General features: G+C 35.1%; 1 protein-coding gene across 1 annotated transcript in view; it reads right to left on the bottom strand.

Moving 5' to 3' along the window:
- Positions 1–22775, bottom strand: part of LOC115213481 (conserved oligomeric Golgi complex subunit 4-like) — a 48697-nt gene that overhangs the window by 6106 nt on the left and 19816 nt on the right. Inside the window, exons 9-21 of the mRNA XM_029782476.2 lie at positions 22108–22157; positions 20665–20761; positions 20504–20546; positions 18507–18625; positions 16159–16244; positions 15211–15427; positions 13874–13936; positions 11367–11423; positions 9582–9728; positions 8328–8411; positions 7238–7339; positions 5808–5936; positions 3282–3373 (exon numbers count right to left, since the gene is read on the bottom strand). Coding sequence (XP_029638336.1) covers positions 3282–3373; positions 5808–5936; positions 7238–7339; positions 8328–8411; positions 9582–9728; positions 11367–11423; positions 13874–13936; positions 15211–15427; positions 16159–16244; positions 18507–18625; positions 20504–20546; positions 20665–20761; positions 22108–22157 — 1286 coding nt within the window. The remainder of the gene's footprint in view (positions 1–3281; positions 3374–5807; positions 5937–7237; positions 7340–8327; positions 8412–9581; positions 9729–11366; positions 11424–13873; positions 13937–15210; positions 15428–16158; positions 16245–18506; positions 18626–20503; positions 20547–20664; positions 20762–22107; positions 22158–22775) is intronic.

The raw sequence follows: 22775 nt of genomic DNA, 5'->3' as shown, positions 1-22775 counted from the left end.
TTCCAAATTTTACATGTACCACATTTTCTAGTATACAAGTTGACAGAACATATAGTGTAAACATGTAGGGTAAACATTCAAATATCATCACTATCCTTCTGAATCCTGCTGCATTTCACATAGAATCTTTGGTCCTCCAAAGTCATCTTGGAGTATAAGTCTATCTACCTTTTTTGGCAGTAAATTTTGTCTGCAAAATTCAACTTGCATGCTGGAAAATATTGCATAAACTATTCTAATGTTAAAACCCATAAAGAAGCTTCTACACAGCTGCTTGATCTTCATAGTTTAGCAGCCAAGTCCTAAATACTTTTAAAGACATATTGGATATTTTGAGTTTCAGCAGACAATGAGGTTAACCTCTATATGGTCCTTCAAACTGCTGAAAATAGTAGCAAAATCTTTCTTGAATTTAAAACCTCACTATATTTTTAAAAAAAACACTGCCTGAAAAAATAGTATGGGATGGTCATGGTATGAATGCTTTTGAGCATAAGTCTATTCAATTAGAGGTGACCTGGGGATGAACAACAACAAAGAAAATGTATGATGTTCAATATGCTAAACATTTCATTTGACTTGTCATGCCTAAAGTACTGGACTGGTGAGTTTGGTTTCTATGGTAACCTATCTTGCGAATTACAAATAGATAAGTATTATACAGAAACTAAGAATTTATGGTTGTCGAACAACTGATATTATATATCTCGAGCAAATTCCACACTGACATAAGCCTCAACAGACAGCCACAGAGAGTTATACTGTAATAGGACACTTCTGCAACAAGTTCTTTCACTGTACATTATCAGTAACATCACCATCATCATTTTAATGTTCACATTTCTATGCTTGCATAAGTCAGACAGAAGTTGTTGAGGCAGATTTTCCTATGGCCAGATGACCTTCTTGTCACCAACCCTCACCTTGTTTCCAAGCAAGTTAATATTTTCCCATAGCTAGACAAGTTTTTCATGAAAAGACTGGAAATGAACACCTCACATGTATGACAATGAAGCTTATTTACAAACACCATGTTGATACAAATACGCACACACACACACACATACATGTGTGTGCATGTATATAAAGCATCGTCATCATCCTTTAACGTCCATTTTTCCATGCTGGCATGGGTTGGACGGTTCACCAGGACCTGTCAAGCAGGAGAGCTGCACCAGCTTCCAGTCTGATTTGGCATGGTTTCTACAGTTGGATACCCTTCCTAACACCAACCACTTTACAGAGCATGCTGGGTGCTTTTTAGACATTGCCAACACAGGGTTATCAACCCTGAAAGGGGTGAAAAGCAAAGTTGACCTCAGCACAATTTGACCTCAGAAAACAGAGAATGTAAACAAATACCACATAGCATTGTATATCACCTTCTATCAACTCTGACAATTCACAAGTATAACACACATATAAATGTATTATAATGAGATCACAGCCATGGCCTATACCAGTGTTGCATAACCAGCCCGTTTAAAAGTACCCTTGAATCCTCGGGCAATACGCTGTGCTTGAGGAGACCTGTTGAGTCAAGTGAAATTGAATTGTGGCCAATGACCTGGCAATGACCTATTGAGTCAAATAAAATCAAGATCAAAATCAAAATGGAAATCATAGTTGTGGCTGATGCCAGTGCCGCCTGACTGGTGCCCATGCCGGTGGGACATAAAAGGAACCATCTGAACATGGTCGATATCAGTGCCCTCTGACTGGCTCCTGTGCCAGTGGTTTGTAAAAAGCACCATCAAAATGTGGTCGATGCCAGTGCTGCCTGACTGGCTCCTGTACCAGTGGCACATAAAAACCACCCATTACACTGTTGGAATGGTTGGTATTAGGAAAACGGACGTATGATGATGATATGTTAAATCATTTATAATTTATTTAATCCAACCAGTTCCACATAAAAAGCACCTGTGTTGGCACCACATAATGGCTCCCATGCCAGTGTGACATAAAAATCACTCAGAATAGTCTGTAGAGCGGTTGGTATTAGGAAGGTCATCCAGCTGTAGAAACCAAGCCAAATCAGATTGGAACCTGGTGCAGCTCTCCAGCTTGCCAGCTCTGGCCAAACAATGATGATGATGTTATATTTAATAGTAATTTAGTAGGTCTGTATTCTTAAAGTTAATATCTTTAATTATGAATTATTTAGGAATCACAAGATCTTGGTTTCAATCTTACGGTATAGTGTCTTGGGGGAAGTTTCTTTAATCATAGCTTTGGGGCAACCAGAGCCTAGTGAGTAAAACTAGGTAAATTATGTAAAAGTCTGTCAGATAGATTATGCCTACTATTTAAAGGTTCACCAGCCTTGTCCCACTATGTCATATTGATTCCATCTGAGAATTATATAAGGGACTCATGAGTGTGTAGAATGATCAGCAACTAACATACTAATTCAATAGGCAGGTAAGCATTTCAGATGATTGAAGGACTGAATATCACTGTCATAATTGATAGGAGTCATAATTTGAAAAAGTAGTCAAACATAAGGAAGACTTCATAATAGGTGCCAACACAGCTATGTATTAAGAAGCTTGTTTCCCAACCACATAGTTCCAAGTTCAGTCCCAGTGTGACACTTTGGGCAAGTGTCTTCTACTATAGCCTTAGGCCAACTAAAGTCTTGTGAGTGCATTTAGTAAACAGAAACTGAAAGGATCCCATCATATGTATGTGTGTGTGTGTGTGTATGTTTGTCCCTCACCGCTGCTTGACAACCAGTGTTGGTGTGTTTATGTCCTTGTAATTTAGCAGTTCAGCAAATGAGGCTGATAGAATAAGTAGCAGACTTAAAGGAAAAATAAGTGGTGGAGTTGATTCATTCACCTAAAATTTCTTCAAGGTGGTGCCCCAGTATGGCTGCAGTCAAATGACCGAAACAAGTAAAAGATTAAAAAAATATCTAGTATTAGGTCTTAGATTCTGAATCCAAATCCAGCCAAAGTTAACTCTGTTTATGATTCTTTCTGAACTGACAAAATAGGGACCAGCTAACATACTATTGGAATCAAGTTAATAGACTGTATTTCATACTTTACAAAAAGATCTTTATGTTTTGTAAGAGTTCTTGTCCAAGTCCTAAATATTTCAGATTGCATCTAATTACTGTAAATATTAATTGGCTTATATCTGCCCTGACTAACATAACCATCATCACCCCTAAAATCACCATCACAGATTCAATGCAGACTTCAAAACCAGCATAAATTGTCAGTTCATTAAATACAAAACAAAAACTGTTATGCTAAATCAAACAAACTTACCTTAATGCTAATGCTTGTCGCACTTCGGTCGGTGTTAGACGCCATGTTAAGGGGCCAGAGTTTGGACCCCAGTAATCAAGGATTTCTGTTACCTGAAACCAAATGACAAATGGAATAAAACAGATGAAGAGAAAATTCACGTCAAAAACTAAAGATATGGTTTTGTATGAAATGAAGAAAACAAATTACTGTTGGTATTTTAATGAATAGATGTCAGAGAAAAATCACTAACTTCAATGGCAACACAGGGGCAACAACAGATCAGGGCTCCCAATTCATGAGTCAGGAGAATAATTGTCGGCTGAATTAATTTAATCTTATTCTTAAAGATCAAAAACAATTATACTTGCCTCAGTTTAGCACACTGATGAGGATGTCATTGCCGTCTATCTAGTAAAACATACCTAGCTTATCTCAGATGGCTAACAAGAAAACAAGCTAACATCCCCCCAATGCTATATAAAGTTAAGATAAAGGTAAGAGCTAAAGTTATTGTATTTCAATAGCCAACTAAATAATTTTGACAACAAAAAAGAATCAATCTATGCTCTCACAATCTCCTGGTTATATTATATCATTTAGAAATAAAGCTTAATCAACAAAAGAGTACAAACATGGACTACCAATAAGCTCCAGCAACACACTGGTGGCTGGAGTTTATTTACTGTTACACCAAGCAGATTGTCTTCAGACATATATCTCCACTAATATCAATATTATCCTCTCAGAGTTCCACTATTATTAATATATTGTCTATATTTACTTTCACCACTTAACTTTAAGAGATTCACTATTAATACACATTTCCTAGTACATCATCATCATTTGAAGTGTTTTCCATGCTGGCATGGGTTGGATGGTTAGCTGAAGAGCTGCTGAGGCTCCATGTCTGTTTTGGCTGGATGCCCTTCCTAACACCAACTCATTTTACGCACCACCAGCACTGGTGCATTTAAGTGGTACCAGAATGGGTACTTATTATTAATATTTACATCTAGAAGAATGACAGCCAGAGTAATAGACAAAATGACTTGATATAATTTAGTTATATTCCTTCACATTGTGAGTTCAAATCTTACAGGGGTCACCTTTTTTTATCCTCTTCTCTAAATAAAAGCAGCACCAGTCAAGTACTGAAATCAATTTAATTAACTTGACTTTCCACAAATGCATGCCATTTGTGGATGTTAAAAATATTCACCTCTGGAAAATTTTTTGTTAAATATTTACACTATGGGAGGTTGAAGGAAGGGCAAAAATAGCAGAGTGAACGACTAAATGCCTTGCAGTATTAACCTCTTAGCATTCGGATTACTCAGTCATTCATTCACATTGGTTTGAAGTAATCAAGTATTATCTCATAGCTTTGGGATTTTGACGATGTGGGAGCTTACTTTTAGAATGGTATTGTAGGGTAAGTGTGAGAGGATTGACCTGGCTAGTCTCAATATAAAACAGGTAGAATATTTGGGCTGGATGTGGCTGGTTTGAATGATAAAGGGCTAAATCATGTCTTCTTTTGTTTTGAATCAAAACCCCACCCAGGTAGACTGACTTTCATCAGTGTGATCAATAAAACAAGAACCAGTAATATACTGAGGTTGATTCAATTTACTACAGCCATTCCCTATAGTAAACTGAAGGTCTTGTATCATTCAATATTTACACTCTAACAGATGATGTGGCAAGTTAATTAATAGTTACACTCTAATAAATTATGTACAAGTACAGTGAAACATACAACCAAATATGGTATGGAATTTAGTTTTGTTCCTCTACATTTGGAATTCAAATTCTGGCAGGTTTTTATTTATGCTTTTCATTTATACAGTACAGATACAATAGATATCTCTAAAATTTTGGAGACAGTTCAGTTAACTGAAGCTCTCTCATCTACAAGAATTAGCCTTTGACTTCTTCAAAGAAATCAATATTTTTCTTTTTACATTGGAATGTTACCCATCATATAACAGGTAATGTCTGGCACATACCTTTGCCACTGACAGATAATGTTTCATAAGTATAATAATTATAATTTTACTTTCCTTTAAAAAATGTTCGTAGTGGTTATGCAAATTAATAAAACTAATACTAATTTTCAAAATATTTATTAAACTGAAATAAAGTTAAAGCAAATTTCTCATTTGTACAGTTGCAATAAAAATGTTATTGATAACAATAATAATCAAATAACTACAGATATAACATTATCAAATACCATCAACAGTGACAAATGTATGTACATTCCCAACAATACCTTTCATAGGACAAGTAACACACTATTTAGTATATGGTAATGAAAGGAGATAAATTCAATAAGATCAGAATTATTTTAATTTGGAGGTTGGACAAACAGAGAGATGTAGAAACACTGCCAATTATTTTAATAATTCAAGAAAGTAATAAAATTACCTACAATTCTCTTTATTCAATAAATTAAATATTCCTGTTCTCTATTGCTAGACCCATTTTACAAACATCACAGACATTAAAACATTTCAAAAGAAAATACTCTCTATTACTTACCCGTTCCAAATTCAGTATGGTGGCCATCTGTGTGAGACGAGCAAATTTATCACGAATCGTCCATGTTGTTACAGAAGTCAAATAACTTGCTAATGCTCTCAATTCTTTATCAAACTGTAAACCACCCAACTGAAATTTAACAGATAAACATCTGACATTACATTCAGTATAACAATACATTATATTCTTAACACAACAAGAAAGCCTCTACATGGAAACAGCAGCCTAATCCCCTTCAAATTACACCAAATCATCTTTAAAATGATACATTGGATAATGTAGAAAGGTAAAAAAGGTAAGATGGTCTTGGCCAGAATACTTTTGATCTTAAGACTGCTCAATCAAAACTGACCAATTTTAAACTGCAATATTTTACACTAGATGTCTATTTACACTATTTACACTACATGTCTACTTCCAGATGTACTTAATTTTGGTACTGTCAAAGATAAGTAAAGAGGATATAAGGGAGAAAGATAAGTAAAGTAAGGCGGATATAAGTTCTAAGCCATGGATTAGGATTGCCAAATGCTTGCTACCACCATGGAGTGCTAGACACATCATAAAAGCAGGAATAAATCAAGAGAACCATCCAAGCTGCAACTGTCTTGCTTGGTTAGGAAATATGAAGATATTCAGTACAATTCACAATATTCAACAAAATCATTCAGGCTATTTGTGAAAGCCAATGACTTAAACCACTTCAACAGAAACCTATAAGGCAGCCTCTAGAAGCATGCTACACCTGCTAAAAGTAACAGTAAAATCTCCTTCAAATCACACTTTAAGAAAGGATACATTACACAATGTATTCTTATATACACTTCAACCACTTCTCAACTGGAAAGGCTTTGCTAGTGTTAAGGCTCTGCTTTAATATGGTGATGGTTACATAAGATTGGTCTTTATCATGATTGTTTTAACATTTATTCTTCCATTCAAGAGTGATCCATGCATGGATTGAATAAAAATGAGTCTAAAGAAAATTATCATTTTCTTGGAATATTCAGAGTACTGAATATCTATAGGAAAGAAAGGGATACAAGATGTTTAAATTAGGGATATAGAGACATCCAATAACGATTTTAGATAATTTATTGAAGAAAACTTATAGTTGAGAATCAAATAGTCATACTCCATTGTCCCAAACATTTTAATAACTGATACTAGTAAGACTTTGATGAACCAAGTCGGTAGAGGAAACTACTGCACTTTCATCACTAGTAACCTTGTGAAAAGTATACACATTATAACCTGTCACATTCTTAACTCTACTCTTTTTTGATCTACCAAGTGAGAAATATGCATCATTTTCACTATATTACAATATCAATTATGAATACAATAAGGGTGATGGTGGTGGAGGTGATAATGATGATAAGTTAGTTGCCTTGAAACTCAGTAAAAATTTCCATTATATAAAGACTTACTCTGTTGAAAGTGGTTTTCAAAACAGTTTTCTCCAGTTGTGCAGTGATTTCATTTGTGACAACACCTACAAACCTGTCATAGTTGTTCACTGTGAAGCTAGCCTATAATAATAACAGAACAACATTTAATAATAGAGATAATTCCATTCAATTAAATATTTTTTTTTCAAAAAACAAAAAGAACAGAGTAAATCATGAATATATAACATTGAACAAAATTAAAAGCACTACTAGTTGAAAATGGAAGTGAGAAAACAGGCCTTGTGTTCAAATCCAGTGCTGGCCTTTGTTTTGTTTTCAAACAGAACACATTTTTCTATATCAGCTCAGTTCACTTAGTTGACCTAGGATTAGGCACCATAACATCTAGGAATGTTACCAGCAACAGACTAGAGCTCTGTCCAGAGGAAGATTTATTTATTTGCTTCAAGCTCTTGAAATAAAAACAAAATAAGGATACTCAAGGGGACAACCTAAAAAGCATTTATCATATTACTCCTGTATAATTGTAGTGGGTTACATTGAAATGGTAAACTTATATTTTAACAAATAAAACCAATAAACATAAAACTGTCTGATGGATAAAGTATGATTGTCATCAGTTCACAGCTGCTAAGTTCAAATCTGCTGTATATTTTTTTTAAGTCTCTGAGCAAAGCCCTTAACTCTAACATATATCAGTTTACGTAGCTGTAGATAACAGGTGGGAAATCTTTATCATTAAGTCATTCCTGTTTCTGCCTTTAGGGAATTTTTTTAACTAATCTTTTCAATACCTCTTAATCTTGAGTTTTCTTTATAAATCCAAGCCCCAACCAGTCAAGTATAGAATTAAATACTAGTGTAACGTCCATTCAAGTATTTCACTAGGTTTGGTAACCCTAGTGGCATCCGTTTCCTTCTCAGGATATGGCTGCTATTGACTCTCAAAGAGTTCATCTACCTCTGAGAGGTTTTGTTATTCTTAATCCTCCTGGATGTTCACATGCCTGTCTTCATTTGGTAAAGCAGTTTGGAGGCTAGTTTCAATGAAACCAAAAAGTGCTTCTCTGAACTCACTACTCAACCAATCAGTAAAATTAATAGTTACCTTAAAGCTGACTAGCATTCCATCTAAGTTCAGAATAAAATTTTGGATCCATGGATCATTTGCTTCATAATTTGAAAATTCATCCTGGAACATAAAAAACAAGCAAATTATTTCACAATGTTCTGAGCACAGTCTTAAATGCAGAAAGACTTAAACTGCAGAAATTAACCTAATGAATAACCTCATATAATTAGTGTTCTAGTGATAATCTTCCTTGGGAATACAGTTGCAGGAATGGCTCTGAGGTAAGAAGCTTGCTTCCCAACCACATGGTTCTGGGTTCAGTCCTACTATGTGGCACCTTGGGCAAATGTCTTCTACTATAGCCTTGGTGCAACCAAAGCCCAGTGAGTGGATTTGGTAGATGGAAACTGAAAGAAGCCTGTTGTATGTGTGTGGGTACAGGGAGTGTCTTTGTGTCTGTGTTTGTACCACTCCACAACTTGATAACTGGTGTGTGTTTGTCTCTGTAACTTAGCAGTTCAGCAAAAGAGATCAATAAAAAGTACTAGGCTTAAAAAGGAAAAAAACAAGTCCTGGGGTTGATTTGTTCAACTAAAACCCTTCAAGACAATGCCCCAGCATGGTGGCAGTTAAATAACTGAAACAAGCAAAATATAAAAGATGTCGTCCTAAGATTCCATCCATCCATCTCCACCCACTATTCCTGGGAGGTTCATTGGGGTAGAGTCCCCAGGCTCTTTCTGCTCTGTTGTCCTGGGACAAACATCCTTTGTGCTCCCAACCCCATACCTCCCTGAACAAGTTGCAGACATATTGCTGATTGTACCAGCATTGGATAGAGAGTAATATATTTTTCGAACAGATCCCTTTACCTAAGATCTGAACTTATCCCTTGTTGACTTTTGCAATGGATAATGCAACTGTTCTTTTCAAATCCTTTAATACTGCAGTTTTTTGGTACTCTTATTCATGCCAGGTACCCAGCTGGTATTTGTGTTAAGATTCAAAACAAAAAAGATACAGCCAGGGAGAATTGATTACTGAATAAGTTAAATGATAACACAGAAGGTTGTTCATTGGTTCTTTAACATAAAATTTGTAAAAAAAATTGCTTGGTAAGTAATAAAGATATATCCAGAATTTATCTTTTGTTCTACAACAGAAATGATAACTGACTGCATTTTACTGACAGTAAATATATTGAGAATATTTAAAGATAATAATAACTGATCTGATATCTGAAAATATTATTGAAATATTAGTCTTTTAAAAAAATTCTTCAAGACTTACTTCAGTTATATTGTGATTGCTGGAAAGAAGTGCCTCTACTAGTGGTTTAATGCGAGGTTTAATAGCACTAGTACTTAGTTGTGAAAATCCAAATTCAATAACATCTTTAAATCTAGCTGACACTGATCCAAGATCATTGAGACAAGTCTGAAAGAGACAAATTAAACTTCATTATTTTTTCATAGTACTAATATCATTTTGATAAGAAATGAAACAAAGAAAACTTTTACATTTATCTTAACTCTTTTACTGTGGAAATCAGATAAATCCACTTAAAATTTCATTAGTCTTAACTACTGAAAGCACAAGTGCCATTCACTCAGATCCATTTGGTATTTCTTCAGCCATCAGTCATCCTCCAGATTATCAAATACCCATACCAACTCAACCTTCTCTTTTGGACACAATATCCCATTTCTCTTATACCTAGTTTTTCAAGCAATTATGATTTATCATTTATGTACACTGATATTATCCATCCAGCAGAGCATGCTTGCTTCATTTCTTTCCAACTGTCACACATCTGCTACTATGCAACATTGCACATCATATACAAGTATTATACAATCTACCTTTCACTCAGAAAGAGAGAGAATGCTTTTGTGTCCATCAAAGGTAAATAGCTTTCTGTTCTTTTTCCACTGTTTTCTTATCTTAATTACTCTGTTTTCTAAACAACCTTAATTAGGTTACCTGAGTAACACACACACATATGCAGGCATGACTGTAGTTGAGAAGTTCATTTCCCAACCACATGGTTTTGGGCTCAGCCCAACAATGTGGCACCTGGGGCAAATGTCTTCTATTATATTTCCAGGTCAGCCAAAGCCTTATGAATGAATCTAATAGATAGAAGCTGAAAAGGACTGTCATGTGCACGTGTGTGTGCATGCATGTGCACATGCATGTCTATGTATTTGTTTACAGGAGGAGGTGTTGTCAGCTTCTTCTGTCAACAAATCATGCAGGCATTTAATGCCATCAAAACCATTTGGAATAAGTGATCCCTGACTTGAAAAGTTGGAAGAGCAAGCATCAAGAAGGCTATCTGGCTGTAAAACAATGTTACAAATAGCATGTACATCCAACCCATGCAAACATAGAAAAATGAGTGTAAAACAAACACACACACATATACAATATATACATACAAACAAACAAACAATAAACTTGGAAAACGGAAATCTTCTGGTATTATTTATTCTCTTTCTTTATCTAAAGAGTTTCTAATAGTCTGCATGTGTATCTAACACATAAATCTTTTTGTTTTAATATATATATTTTTTTATAATAAATTCCAGGGTAGCAAAAAAAATTTAGAAAATTTCTTTGCTACCAGTGGTCTAGCGAGAAGAAAAAACTAGTCAATAGACTGTATATTATTCATATAAAAATACAGTGTACATTTAAACACATAAGAGATGGCCATAACTGGACATCTGACCTGCTAGTGGTTTTGGAGTTTAACTACTCCTTCTAGCAGGTCAGATGTCCTGTTATGGCCATCTCTTATGTGCTTAAATGTACACTGTATTTATATATATATAGGGATAAGAATAAGTAGAATAGTAAAAAAAAAAAAAAAAGCTTACAGTAGTATTTACATTACGGTTAGATTTCCATTTTTTTTTTTGTCATTACAAGGATGATAAAATTAAAATAAGAGAAAGGACAACCAAGTGAAAATGCACATTAGGGGATTGGTGTTTTTATTACGTTGAAACATTCTAGTTTTGTAATCTCACATTAGCAATGGTTGACTGCTGCTAACTAAAGAATACTTACCTCCAACTTAGCTTTGTTCTGTTCACTACACTGTCTGAAGAGTTGTGCAACCTCAGCCTGGTCAAAAGATATTAATGATAAAGACATTAAGTCAACAGCATAACAAAGCAAGTAGATATAAGCAGATTAGATAAGGAAAAGCAACTTTAAAATAAGAAGAAATAGCGTGAGTTGCATAATGTAATCTGTCATGTTTTCATTAACTTTACTAAGTTTTTCATTATTTGCAATATCTTTTATCTTTTACTTGTTTCGGTCATTAGACTGTGGTCATGCTGGGGCACCACCTTGAAGAATTTTTAGCCAAATGAATCGACCCAAGCATTTGTTTTTTTTTTAGCCTGGTACTTATTTTATCAGTGTTTTTGTTGAACCACTAAGTTACAGGGATATAAACAAACCAACACCAGTTGTCAAGCAGTGGTGGGGGAGAAACACACATACATATACATGTATAGGACAGGCTTCTTTCAGTTTCTGTCTACCAAATCCACTCACAAGGAAGGCTTTGTTTGGCCCATGGCTATAGCAGAAGACACTTGCCCAAGGTGCCACACAATGAGACTGAACCTGTAGCCATGTGGCTAAAAAGCTTGCTTCTTACCACACAGCCATGCCAGTGCCTATAATATATACCAGTTTTTTTAACTACATGCATGCATACATACAAACACACACACATTGTAAGTTGTTTTTATACATTTACATCTATAGCTACAATTATTTTTGTATAATAGCGGATAAAACATTTTAAATGTTGTGTGTTCTCATGAAAAGCAGGAAGATAATCATGCAAAAAAGATGTGTGTGTTTTTAGTTTGTGGGTCAGCTGCATTTTAAGCAAAAGAGAACATACACTCGATGCATCTGGTGTTAAAAACACATGAAAGTAAGTCATAGGCAGGCAAGATAACACACACCAGGTCCCTTTCTGAAGTGACAGACATTGATGTTTTGTCATTGTTGCAATGCCACGCACTAAACAAGGCCTACTGCAAGCTATATCGCCAACTATGACAATATGCTAAATGTTTTAAAACCATCTGCTGGAATGTCCCAACATTTAATACCATCATCATCATCATCGTTTAGCATCCGCTTTCCATGCTAGCATGGGTTGGACAGTTCAACTGGGGTCTGGGAAGCCAGAAGGCTGAAACAGGCCCAGTCTGATCTGGCAATGTTTCTATGGCTGGATGCCCTTCCTAACGCCAACCACTCCGTGAGTGTAGTGGGTGCTTTTTACATACCACCGGCACAGGTGCCAGACGAGGCTGGCAATCGGCCACGATCAGATGGTGCTTTTTACATGCCACCGGCACGGGGGCCAGGCGAAGCTGGCCATATACATATATATATATATATATATATATATATACATACATACACACACACACAACAGGTTTTCACCTAGTTCCTGTCTACCAAATTCACTTACAAAGGACTGGTTGGCCAGGGGCTATAGCAAAAAACGCTTGTTCAAGCTGCTGCACAGTAGGACTCCCAAACCTAAAACCATGTAGTTTGTAAAACAAACTCATTAACCACACAACCATTCCTGCACTTAAAGAAGTGAAGGGTTTGGGATTTTTTTCCTGAAAAGTTTATATATGGAGGAAATGACTGAACATAGGAGATCCTACCATTTGTAACAATCATTAATTAACAATAATTAATATCTCACTCCTCTACCATGTCAAGCCAGTGTGTCAGAGTAGGCTCATCAAACAAATATGATCTCAAGCTCAAATTTCACAGCCTCCACATCAGACCCCTGTTGGGTGGAGAGAACTCGCTGAGGCCTTTGTCCTTCAGTAGACTGAACATAGGCAATACAAACCAATCCAATATCTAACTCAAATGAATGCCTTGCTACAAGATATTGACATGATGACGAAAATGGATCTTTTATCGAAATGTTAAACATCGTAAATGGTGGCTTGGTAAAAGGGAAAAAGCTCAACCACAACCAAGAAGGGAACTTAATGGAAGAAAGGTTCTTCTCTCTATCTGGTGGGATTGCAAAGAAGTAATTCACTTTGAATTGTTACTACCTAATGCAACAATCAATGCTCAAATCTACTGTCACCAATTAGAGCGTTTGAACCAAGCTTTGAAGAAAAAAAGATCTGCTTTAGTGAATCGAAAAGGAGTGATGTTTCATCAGGACAATGTGTGACCCCACACTGCAAAGATCACATCACAGAAGATCAAAGAGCTTGGTTGAGGTCGAAACTAACATTTCAGAGTTCTTCACTTTGAAATCAAAAGATCCCAGTGATGGGATTAAAAAGCTTGTAAATAGATGGAAGGAAGTCATAGATAATCAGTGAAAGTAAATTGATGATTAAATTTCAATTAAATATCACATTTGATCACTTGTTTTCTTTATTCAAAATTCGGACAGAACTTATGGGATAACCTGATATATATATATATATATATATGACCTAGTCACATCATTGTAGCAAGGCAATAATGTAGAATGTCTTGTTATAAATACTGACCTCTAAACTGTTGTGAAGAGATTTGATGTAATCACAACTGGCTTCTGCATTGTTCAGAGTTATCTGTAAAGTTAAAACAATAATTTCAGTATGCAAGAATAGAGATTAATGTTCGTAATTTTTTGTTTACAATATTGAAAAAAATATGCCACCAAAGAAACAACGTAATTTTTCCAGAAACAAGTAGGATTGTAGAAAACCGAAAGTGAGAGTCTCAAGACAGAAGGAAGATGCAGTTTTCTCCAGTTCAGCAAATGAATGCTGCAGAATGTCAAATGGAGTCTCAAAAGAGAAGAAAAATGAGACTTTTCCAAAATCAGTAAAGGCATGCTGCAGCACTTAATGCTTAATCATTACAACAATGTTTTAATGATTAGACAGAGGTCCAATAGAATAACTCTCAAAAACAGACTACGTACAAATTCGTTCTTCACAACTCCTGGAACTGCTTTCAAATATGATCCATTCCATTCTTATAAAAATGATAATTTTGTCCAAATTGGTGTGCTAAACTCAATTTGTTGTTTCTGCAAAGCTTTAAAATTTCCAAATGAAACTAATGGCATGTGCTGTTCAGGTGGTAAAGTAAGCTTGCCAGCACTCTCAGCTCTTCCTCAACCTTTTATGGATCTTCTGGAAGGCACTTCCATCCAGTCAAAGAATTTTCTGAATGATATCAGACAATACAAGTCTGCATTTCAAATGACATTATTTGGTGCATCTAAGGAGATAGTTGAACATGGATTTACGCTGACTTTCAAAGTTCAAGGGCAAGTCTATCACCTCATTGTTTACCTGCTACCCACAAATGAACCATAGTTCCTCCAAATTTACGTTATGAGTGATGTTGGACATCAAACCCAAAGGAGGTGTCAAAACTTCAAATGACGTGTCGTGTAAGACACAGCACTGACCACCACAAAGGAGAGTATATCCACTGACAGATTTGCAATGTGTTCAAAAATCACATACTTTCCACCCCCAATTTTCCATGACAGGTTAGGGCCTGGATTACTCCAAACAGACACATGACATGTCACTTATACAGTTCTATATTTAAGAGATGAGGAATACTGTACATGTCACTTAGTCGAATTAGCCTATCATTTACTCTACAAATGCTTTACCGTCAATGCTGCACTTTCCTGTATCACCTGTTTCAACATAACTGTAATATATATATTTACAAATTATGCCATTTTAATCCTGAGCAATGCCAGGTATCTCTACTAGTAATAAATAAAAAAATTTTTTAGCAAAACAGGTGAAAAAAATCCTTTCCTTAGGAAAAAATGGAATGAAACATTAATATATATAATTCCATAAAGAATATTTACCAAGAAAACTGTTTTAGCCTTTTCAGTGTCTGAACTCAACTTGCCTTGTTGAAAACTTGACTGCATTAAATTGTAAGCTTGGCTAAAATCAAAACCTGAAGGAAATCCAGGTCGTAATTTTGAATAAAGAGTTTCTCGGAAGTCTTGCTCCAATATAGTGCAGGCATGATTCAACATGGCACAAACACCATCAACACTAGAACTAGAAATAGCTCGTCTGCAATAAAGGAGAAAAAAATTTAATTGCAATGAAAGAAGAAATATTGTAAATAACCGATCAAAGTGATTAAGACAGCACAGCAATATTAGAATGCCGAGATGAAATGGTTATTTTGATTAAGATTAAATTATTTGTTAAACTATAACTGTTATTAATGAAAAGGCTTATCTACAGTCTTGGAAACGATAGACAAAACTCTTTCAGATTAGACAGCAAGTCAGCTTTAGTTAGCAGCATGCTTGTTGGAAAAGCCTGTACACTTGTTGTTTACTCCAGATCTATGTTATATGCTCTCAAAAAAAATCTTCTTAAACTCCCAATCACCATGTCTTATTACTGAAAAGGTATCAAGAAAGGCCTGGTTGGAGGCCCAACCTTGCAAGTTCTTTTACAAGGCTTAGAAAAACTGAAGGACTGCTGCAATAAGTGTGTGAAGCTAGGAGGGGAATATGTTGAATAAAATCATAATGGACTGATCTTCCTGTATGGGAAAAGCCCATCATATTTGTATATACATGTTTGTGTTTGTCCCCCACCACTGTTTGACAACTGTTGGTGTATTTACAACCCCCATAACTTAACAGTTCAGCAAAAGAGAACAACAGAATAAGTACAAAGCTTAAAAAAATAAGTCCTGGGGTCAATTTGTTCAATTAAAACCCTTCAAAAGGGTGCCCCAGCATGGTTGCAGTCAAATGATTGAAACAAGTAAAATATGAAAGAATTACCTCACAGACTTTTTTACAATGAAAAAGGAATCATCAACCATACTTGAATAAAGGGAATTCTCTTCAGCCAAATCCATACTGACAGCCTGAAACAGAGATATTTCATTCCATAGTAAATAAAAGTTACACACCAAGATTAAAATTCATTTAATATATATTGCTCTGGAGTTGTCAAAGACATGCTTATGTAACATAAATAAAATTGCAAATTGGTGTATGACTTGTAGCCCAACCTAGAGAGAGAGACAGAGGGGAGGTCATATAGTTGTGTGATTAAAAAACATGGTTTCAGGTTCAATTGCAAGGCATATCACCTTGTGTCTTCTACAACCATCCCAGAGCAATCAGTGCCTTGTTAGTGGATTAAGTAGATGGAAACTGTAACAAGCTTGCCATATAATATATTATATATATATATATATATATATATATATATGCATATGTAGAAAGAAGGAAATGAAGTTAACATGCTCCATCAGATATGTAGAGTCAGTGTGCCTGATCAACAAAGTGCTAATGTATTGAAAGAAAAACTGGACACAAGAGGAATCAGATGGAGTGTCCAAGAGAGAAGGCTATGCTGGTATGTTCATGTGATGCATATAGATGAGAACAGCTGTATAAAGAAGTAATGATCACTTAAGGTAGATGAAGCTTGTGGAAGAAGATCCAGGAACATATGGGGTGAAGTGGCATAAGTTGAGTCTCATTTGTGATGACAAAGAACCATGATGTATGGTGATATGCAAAATTAAGTACTATAAGAGACATGCAACTCACATCTCCTGTCATTATCCCTAACCATTTCCTCTCTTCAACGTCTTTGAAAAAAGTCATAGGCACTGCCTTTCTGCTGGCAAAATCATCAAGAAAAATATAAACATAATCACAGAGGATAAGAATGCTATCTACTTTTGCATTATAAATTCATGGTGAAACTAAAAATGCTGCACTCAGTATTATTTGCAAAGCTCATAACCAAACAGGCTCTATTTGCAATTTAACACCTGGCTTTGTAACTCTGTAGAATTCATTAGTGTCTAAGTTTCCCACTTCAACGATTCCAGTGTTTCTCTTGAATCAACCCATTGTCAATGACTTTTTCATAAATTCCTCTGTACATTTCTACACTAATATTATACCAAAGCCAACAGGGAATTTCTACAGCCTGCAAGAGATAGCAACCAAATTTCTCTCAAATCATACCTTACAGTAATGTTTGTCATAGGGAAGGAATAGAAAAAAAATTAGTGAGAAAATAGACATACTTAATAGAATTAAGATGGTTTTAAATGTTTTAAATTTGTCAAGTATGAAATATACAGATGCAAAATCTATTTATTATCTCAGTAATAACAAGGGAGCAAAAGTTTTTCACTAGTGTTTTCTTTTTTGAGGAAAGGGTGGAGTGCTGAGATTTATCAATTTGAGAAATGCTACCATAATCATAAAATTGGAAAAACTCATTAGATAAATAGTCCTAGATACACTATGTTTGGTAATAAAGATCAGATAGTCATGACAAATATGTCTTATCATAGGCCTACTAGATGAAGGTTGACCTGGGTCAAAGCTATGCTGATGATATTCTCATCTACACATAGCAATATAACTTTGATATAAGTTCAAACTTTCTAATAGTTACCATCCCCACCTCTTGGTACAAAAACATACAAGATATGCAAAAATGATGAAATTCAGTAGCTGGACTACAACTACTTTAACTTTGGACATAATTAGTCGTAAGTCAAGGTACATTACTCTGCTTTCATTAGTTTAGTCTAAATGATAAGTGCAACTCTTAATCCACGTGGCTGTGTGGTAAGAAGCTTGCTTCCCAACAAGGTTCCAGGCTCAGTCCCACTGTGTGGCATTTTGGGCAAGTGCCTTCTATTATAGCCTTGAGCTGACCAAAGCTTTGTGAGTGGATTTGAAAGAAGCCCGTCATATGTATATGTGTGTGTGTGTGTGTGTGTGTGTGTGTGTGTGTGTGTGTGCGCGCGTGTATGATGTATGTATCTATGTGCGGGTGTCTTTATGTCTGTGTTTGTCCCCCAGCCACTGCTGGTGTGTTTGTATCTCTATAAATTAGTGGTTCAGTGAAAGAGACCGATAGAATAAGTACCAGGCTTTAAAAAATAAGTGCCCTAGCATGGCCTCAATCTAATGACTGAAACAAGTAAAAGATAATAGTCAACAGAAGAAAAGCCAAAAGTTCATCAGCATTCCTGAACATTATAGACTTCACACTACATGTTTGTAGTGAGAAAATATAATAGAGTATCAAGGAACAATAATTTTAACTTAGAGTAAGGAGAGAAATAAAAAGAACATATGACTTGACTTACCTTCAAGACCATTTCTCGCATGAAATATTCCTCCATTAGTATATAATTCCCAATTAAGTCTTGCATTAGGCGACTAAGATCACAGTTATTAAAGTTCCTTTCAACAATGGCATGTTTTTCTATTGAAATTGCATAACACAAAATTAGCTAATAACAGCATTTGGCACAAAAACAATGAATAGAAGTTTCAATTCAAGTTTTCTTTTTTAATTTCAAATCAATAAAACTAAGAAGTTTTTTCAAAATAAAAATCAAGAACGGTGATCTAGAATTAATTTTAACCCTTTAGCATTTAAACTGGTCATATCTGGCCAAAATACTATTTGTTTTATGGTTCAAACTGAATAGATCCAACCTCTCACACCTGCCCTACAATATCATTCTAAAAATAAACAATCATATCAAAATTTCAAGTTATGAAATAATACATGATTAATACAGAACAATGTGAATAAATAAGCCTTACATTTGACAGAGTAATCTGATTGCTAAAGGGTTAAACTAGAATCAATTATTTAAAAAGCTAAACAGTTTTAGTGAATTTCAATTTTGGCTTCGCCTTTTTTGTTTCCATTCTGTGAAGTAGTTGGTGTTAGGAAGGACATCCAACCATAGAAACCAAGCCAAAATAGACTGTAGCTTGGTGCAGTTCTCCAGCTTACCAGTTTCAATCAATCCATCTAACCCATACCAATATGGAAAACAGATGATGATGATGACGAAATTTATGATTATAAGCTTTCTGATTTATTGTATTTGTTCATGTACAATTATACTATTCTATACTTGATTTTAAATGAAAAATCTGAAGCATAACTTATATATGAGGCAAAGCTAAAACTATGAACAGAAAAAAATTTGTACCAAGATACATTAGGGATAAATTAGGGATACACCTTATACATGAGTAAATACATTAAGTGTATAAAAATATTTTATGCAATCAATTTGATATTTTTTAAAAAATACTACACAAAATTACTATAATTGTAAAATACTCTTCATCTAATTCTACAACAAAGATAATATGGAACACATTGTTGATTGAGAATTTTGGTAAAATTCTGAACTACTGATGGCAAGTTATAAATGACAGATAGCAAGTTAACAAGTTCAGATTGTTATGATGATGTTTTACCATCAATCAAATGTATCTCAATTATATTAGTTCTAGTTTGTTTGCTTCCACTTTTTTTTTCATTCAGTTTACATTTTGCATATTCCTTGTAAATATTTATCCTTTTAGGACTGTTACTATGGGTTGAACAATTTCTTTAAATACATGGTTTGGAGCTGTCAGTATGCATTGCAATCCTAAGTAAATTTATGCCAGGCTCAATATTTTTAACAAAAAAGAATGTGAACATTGGGCAAGTGTCTTCTACTACAACCCCAGGCCAACCAAAGCTTTGTGAGTGGGTTTGGTAGAAGGAAACTAAAGATTTTTGTTGTAGTTGTATGTGTGTATGTGTGTGTGTTACTATCTCTTTGCCTTGATTTTGTGTGCCACCATCATACAAACAGTGTTCTTTGTTTCCAAACTTCCATGAAAACATGCCTGGCCATAGGGGGGAATATTACCTTATTTGGAAAAAGGTGAGCATTGGCAACAAGAACATCCAGCCAGAGAAAATCCACCTCTACAAAGGCCACCCAACCCATGCAAGCATGGGAAAGTGGATGGTGAAACAATGATGATGATGACATAGTATGGAGGTCTCTGCAGGCAGAACCACTAGCATGCCAAGCAAAATGCTTAATAGCATTTCGTTCATCTTCACATTCTGACTTCAAATTCCACTGAAGTTAGTTTTGCCCTTCATCCTTTTGAGGCAAATAAAATAGGTACCAGTTGAGCACTGGGGCTGATGTAATCGACTTACCCCCTCCCCCGAAATTGCTGGTCTTGTGCCAAAATCTAAAACCAACATATAAAACAGAAATCATTCCTTCTATGAATAATAAGCTAGTTTCATTCAGTATAAATGTATTCTCACCTTTTTTTAGTTCCACATCCTGGATACCAACATCAATGTCATTCTGAAATGAAAATAATGTTTATCTTTTGTTATTGTTTCTTAATCACATTATTCACAGTATAGGTGCAGGCAACATTGTGTAGTCTCAAGAAGCTTGCTGAGAATAAGATATAACTCACCAATGATCTCTTCTTCATAAAGCGAATATAAAGTTCAGCACGGGTGTTCAGTAAGACCAGTTCTGATAATAATACATCTAACTGTTTGAAATCCAGCCTAAAAAAATAATCCAGTAAAAACAGTTCAGTTTAACCTTACTTATTTTGTAGTATATTAATGTAAAACATTCAAGACATACATAACCATATTTTTGTGGGTTTTTTTGGCAGGTGGGGGGTTGTTTGTTCCTTCTCGAGCCATGCCTGGCTCATAGGGCCGGTTTTCCGGTTTCCTTGGCGTATAGGTTCTCCACCTGGACGGGATGCCAGTCCGTCGCAAGTGAGCTGCAAGATGCAGGAGGAAAGAGTGAAAGAAAGTTGTGGCGAAAGAGTCAGCAGAAGTTTGCCATTACCTTCTGCCAGATCCGCGTAGAGCTTAGGTGTTTTGCTCACAAACACACACATCGCCCAGTCTGAGATTCGAACCCGCAATCCCTCGACTGCAAGTCCGCTGCTCTAACCACTAGGCCATGGACCTCACACAGGGGGGGGGGGTCCATTCTAATAAATTGGTAGGTTCATCAAATTCAGATGTCTGCATGAATTATTGGAGTAATTATTCTGACATCTATATATATGTTCCTCACAAGAAACAAACACTAAAGTTATTTTTGTTGAATGGCTTCAGCAAATTGATAGTGTAGAAATAGTTGACCAATCACTCATTTCATCATGAAATATTATGAAATTGTATGGAGGCAGCTGAATATGCCAAACTAATTAATCAGAATATCTAGCTACAACCATCTTAACCTTACTGAGGACATGATGCTCAAAGATTTGGAACAATGAGGAAAGGATTTGTTTATTATAAATATCATAGACACTTTGATGAGTAGATTGACAACACAAACAATCAATGGACTCATCAATATAGATTCATCGCTCCATTAAATAACTTTCAAACTGAAAGAATATATTAGACTTAATTTGCTTGATTACTTTTTTATAAATTCAGAAAACTTGGGAATTTGTATCAGTGACAAATAAGCTGGTTTCAGCAGATACCTCAAGATATATTTAAAGGAGCTTCTAATTCTGCATAGAAAAGAAATCGATGAAGCAGCTATTTCATTGAGTATACCCTGAATTTTCAAACATCTGATGAAGGAGACAATGAATGTAAAATGCTGTTGTAGTACTTTTGAGATGTTTTTAAGATGTTTAAGTACTTGAAGGTAACTGAATATGTAATTTATGAAAAGCAAGAGCATATATGACTATAAGACACATTGATTTCACCAATCTGGAACAGAATACAAAGGTCATTGCAACTGTCTCTTTTATTCTAACTAATAAACAGCATCCTCCAAAAAATCAGAAATCTATTTTATGATGACGTTAGGAGGTGGCATAGAAGGAAATATGGTAAAAGGAAACAAGGAATCAACAACAAATACTTACTTCTCATTGGAACTTTTAGAGAACAACATGCTTTGTTGAACTTGTTGGACCTGAAGAAGAAACAAGACTGAAGTTAAACAATAAAATAAATACTTATCACTGCTTTTGTTAAATTAAATTCTTTTCTTCTTTTTAGTGTGCTGGAGCACCAACCTTTTGGAGTCTTAGCTATTTATATTCATACCTGTATGTAGTACTGACTTTATGAATCTCATAAGAAACAAAAAGCAAGACACTCTTGACCTAAAGAAAAATAACTTGGTCCAAACTAAATACTATAAAGTATATTTTGTTTGGCATGCAAATTTTGTATTCACCCCCATAATCACATATACACATATAAATGTATAACATGGAGTCTCCTGTCATTAGACGACATATGAGGATTCTGCAATTTCTTGCTGAACAACCAACAGATGGTTTGTTTATAGTGATCAAATGTCTATGTTCACATAAGCTCACTCCCTCCATCAAATCGACATTACCTGTACAGGCACACAACGTGCCACATGTCAGATGATGAAATGACTGCAGAGCAACTTAACGTGAATGTATTATCAGAAATATTCATATTAGCTCTTACAGCAGAGTTTGCCTTGAGAGATCTTCTCATATAGACATACAGTGCTAAGAGTACAGATATACCGTTAGCAGATAAGAACTGTCTG

The sequence above is a fragment of the Octopus sinensis genome, linkage group LG1 (assembly GCF_006345805.1).
Source record: "Octopus sinensis linkage group LG1, ASM634580v1, whole genome shotgun sequence".
NCBI classification, from domain to species: Eukaryota; Metazoa; Mollusca; class Cephalopoda; order Octopoda; family Octopodidae; genus Octopus; species Octopus sinensis.
The sequence above is the reverse complement of the archived record's forward strand: the minus strand, read 5'-3'. Positions and strand labels throughout refer to the sequence as shown.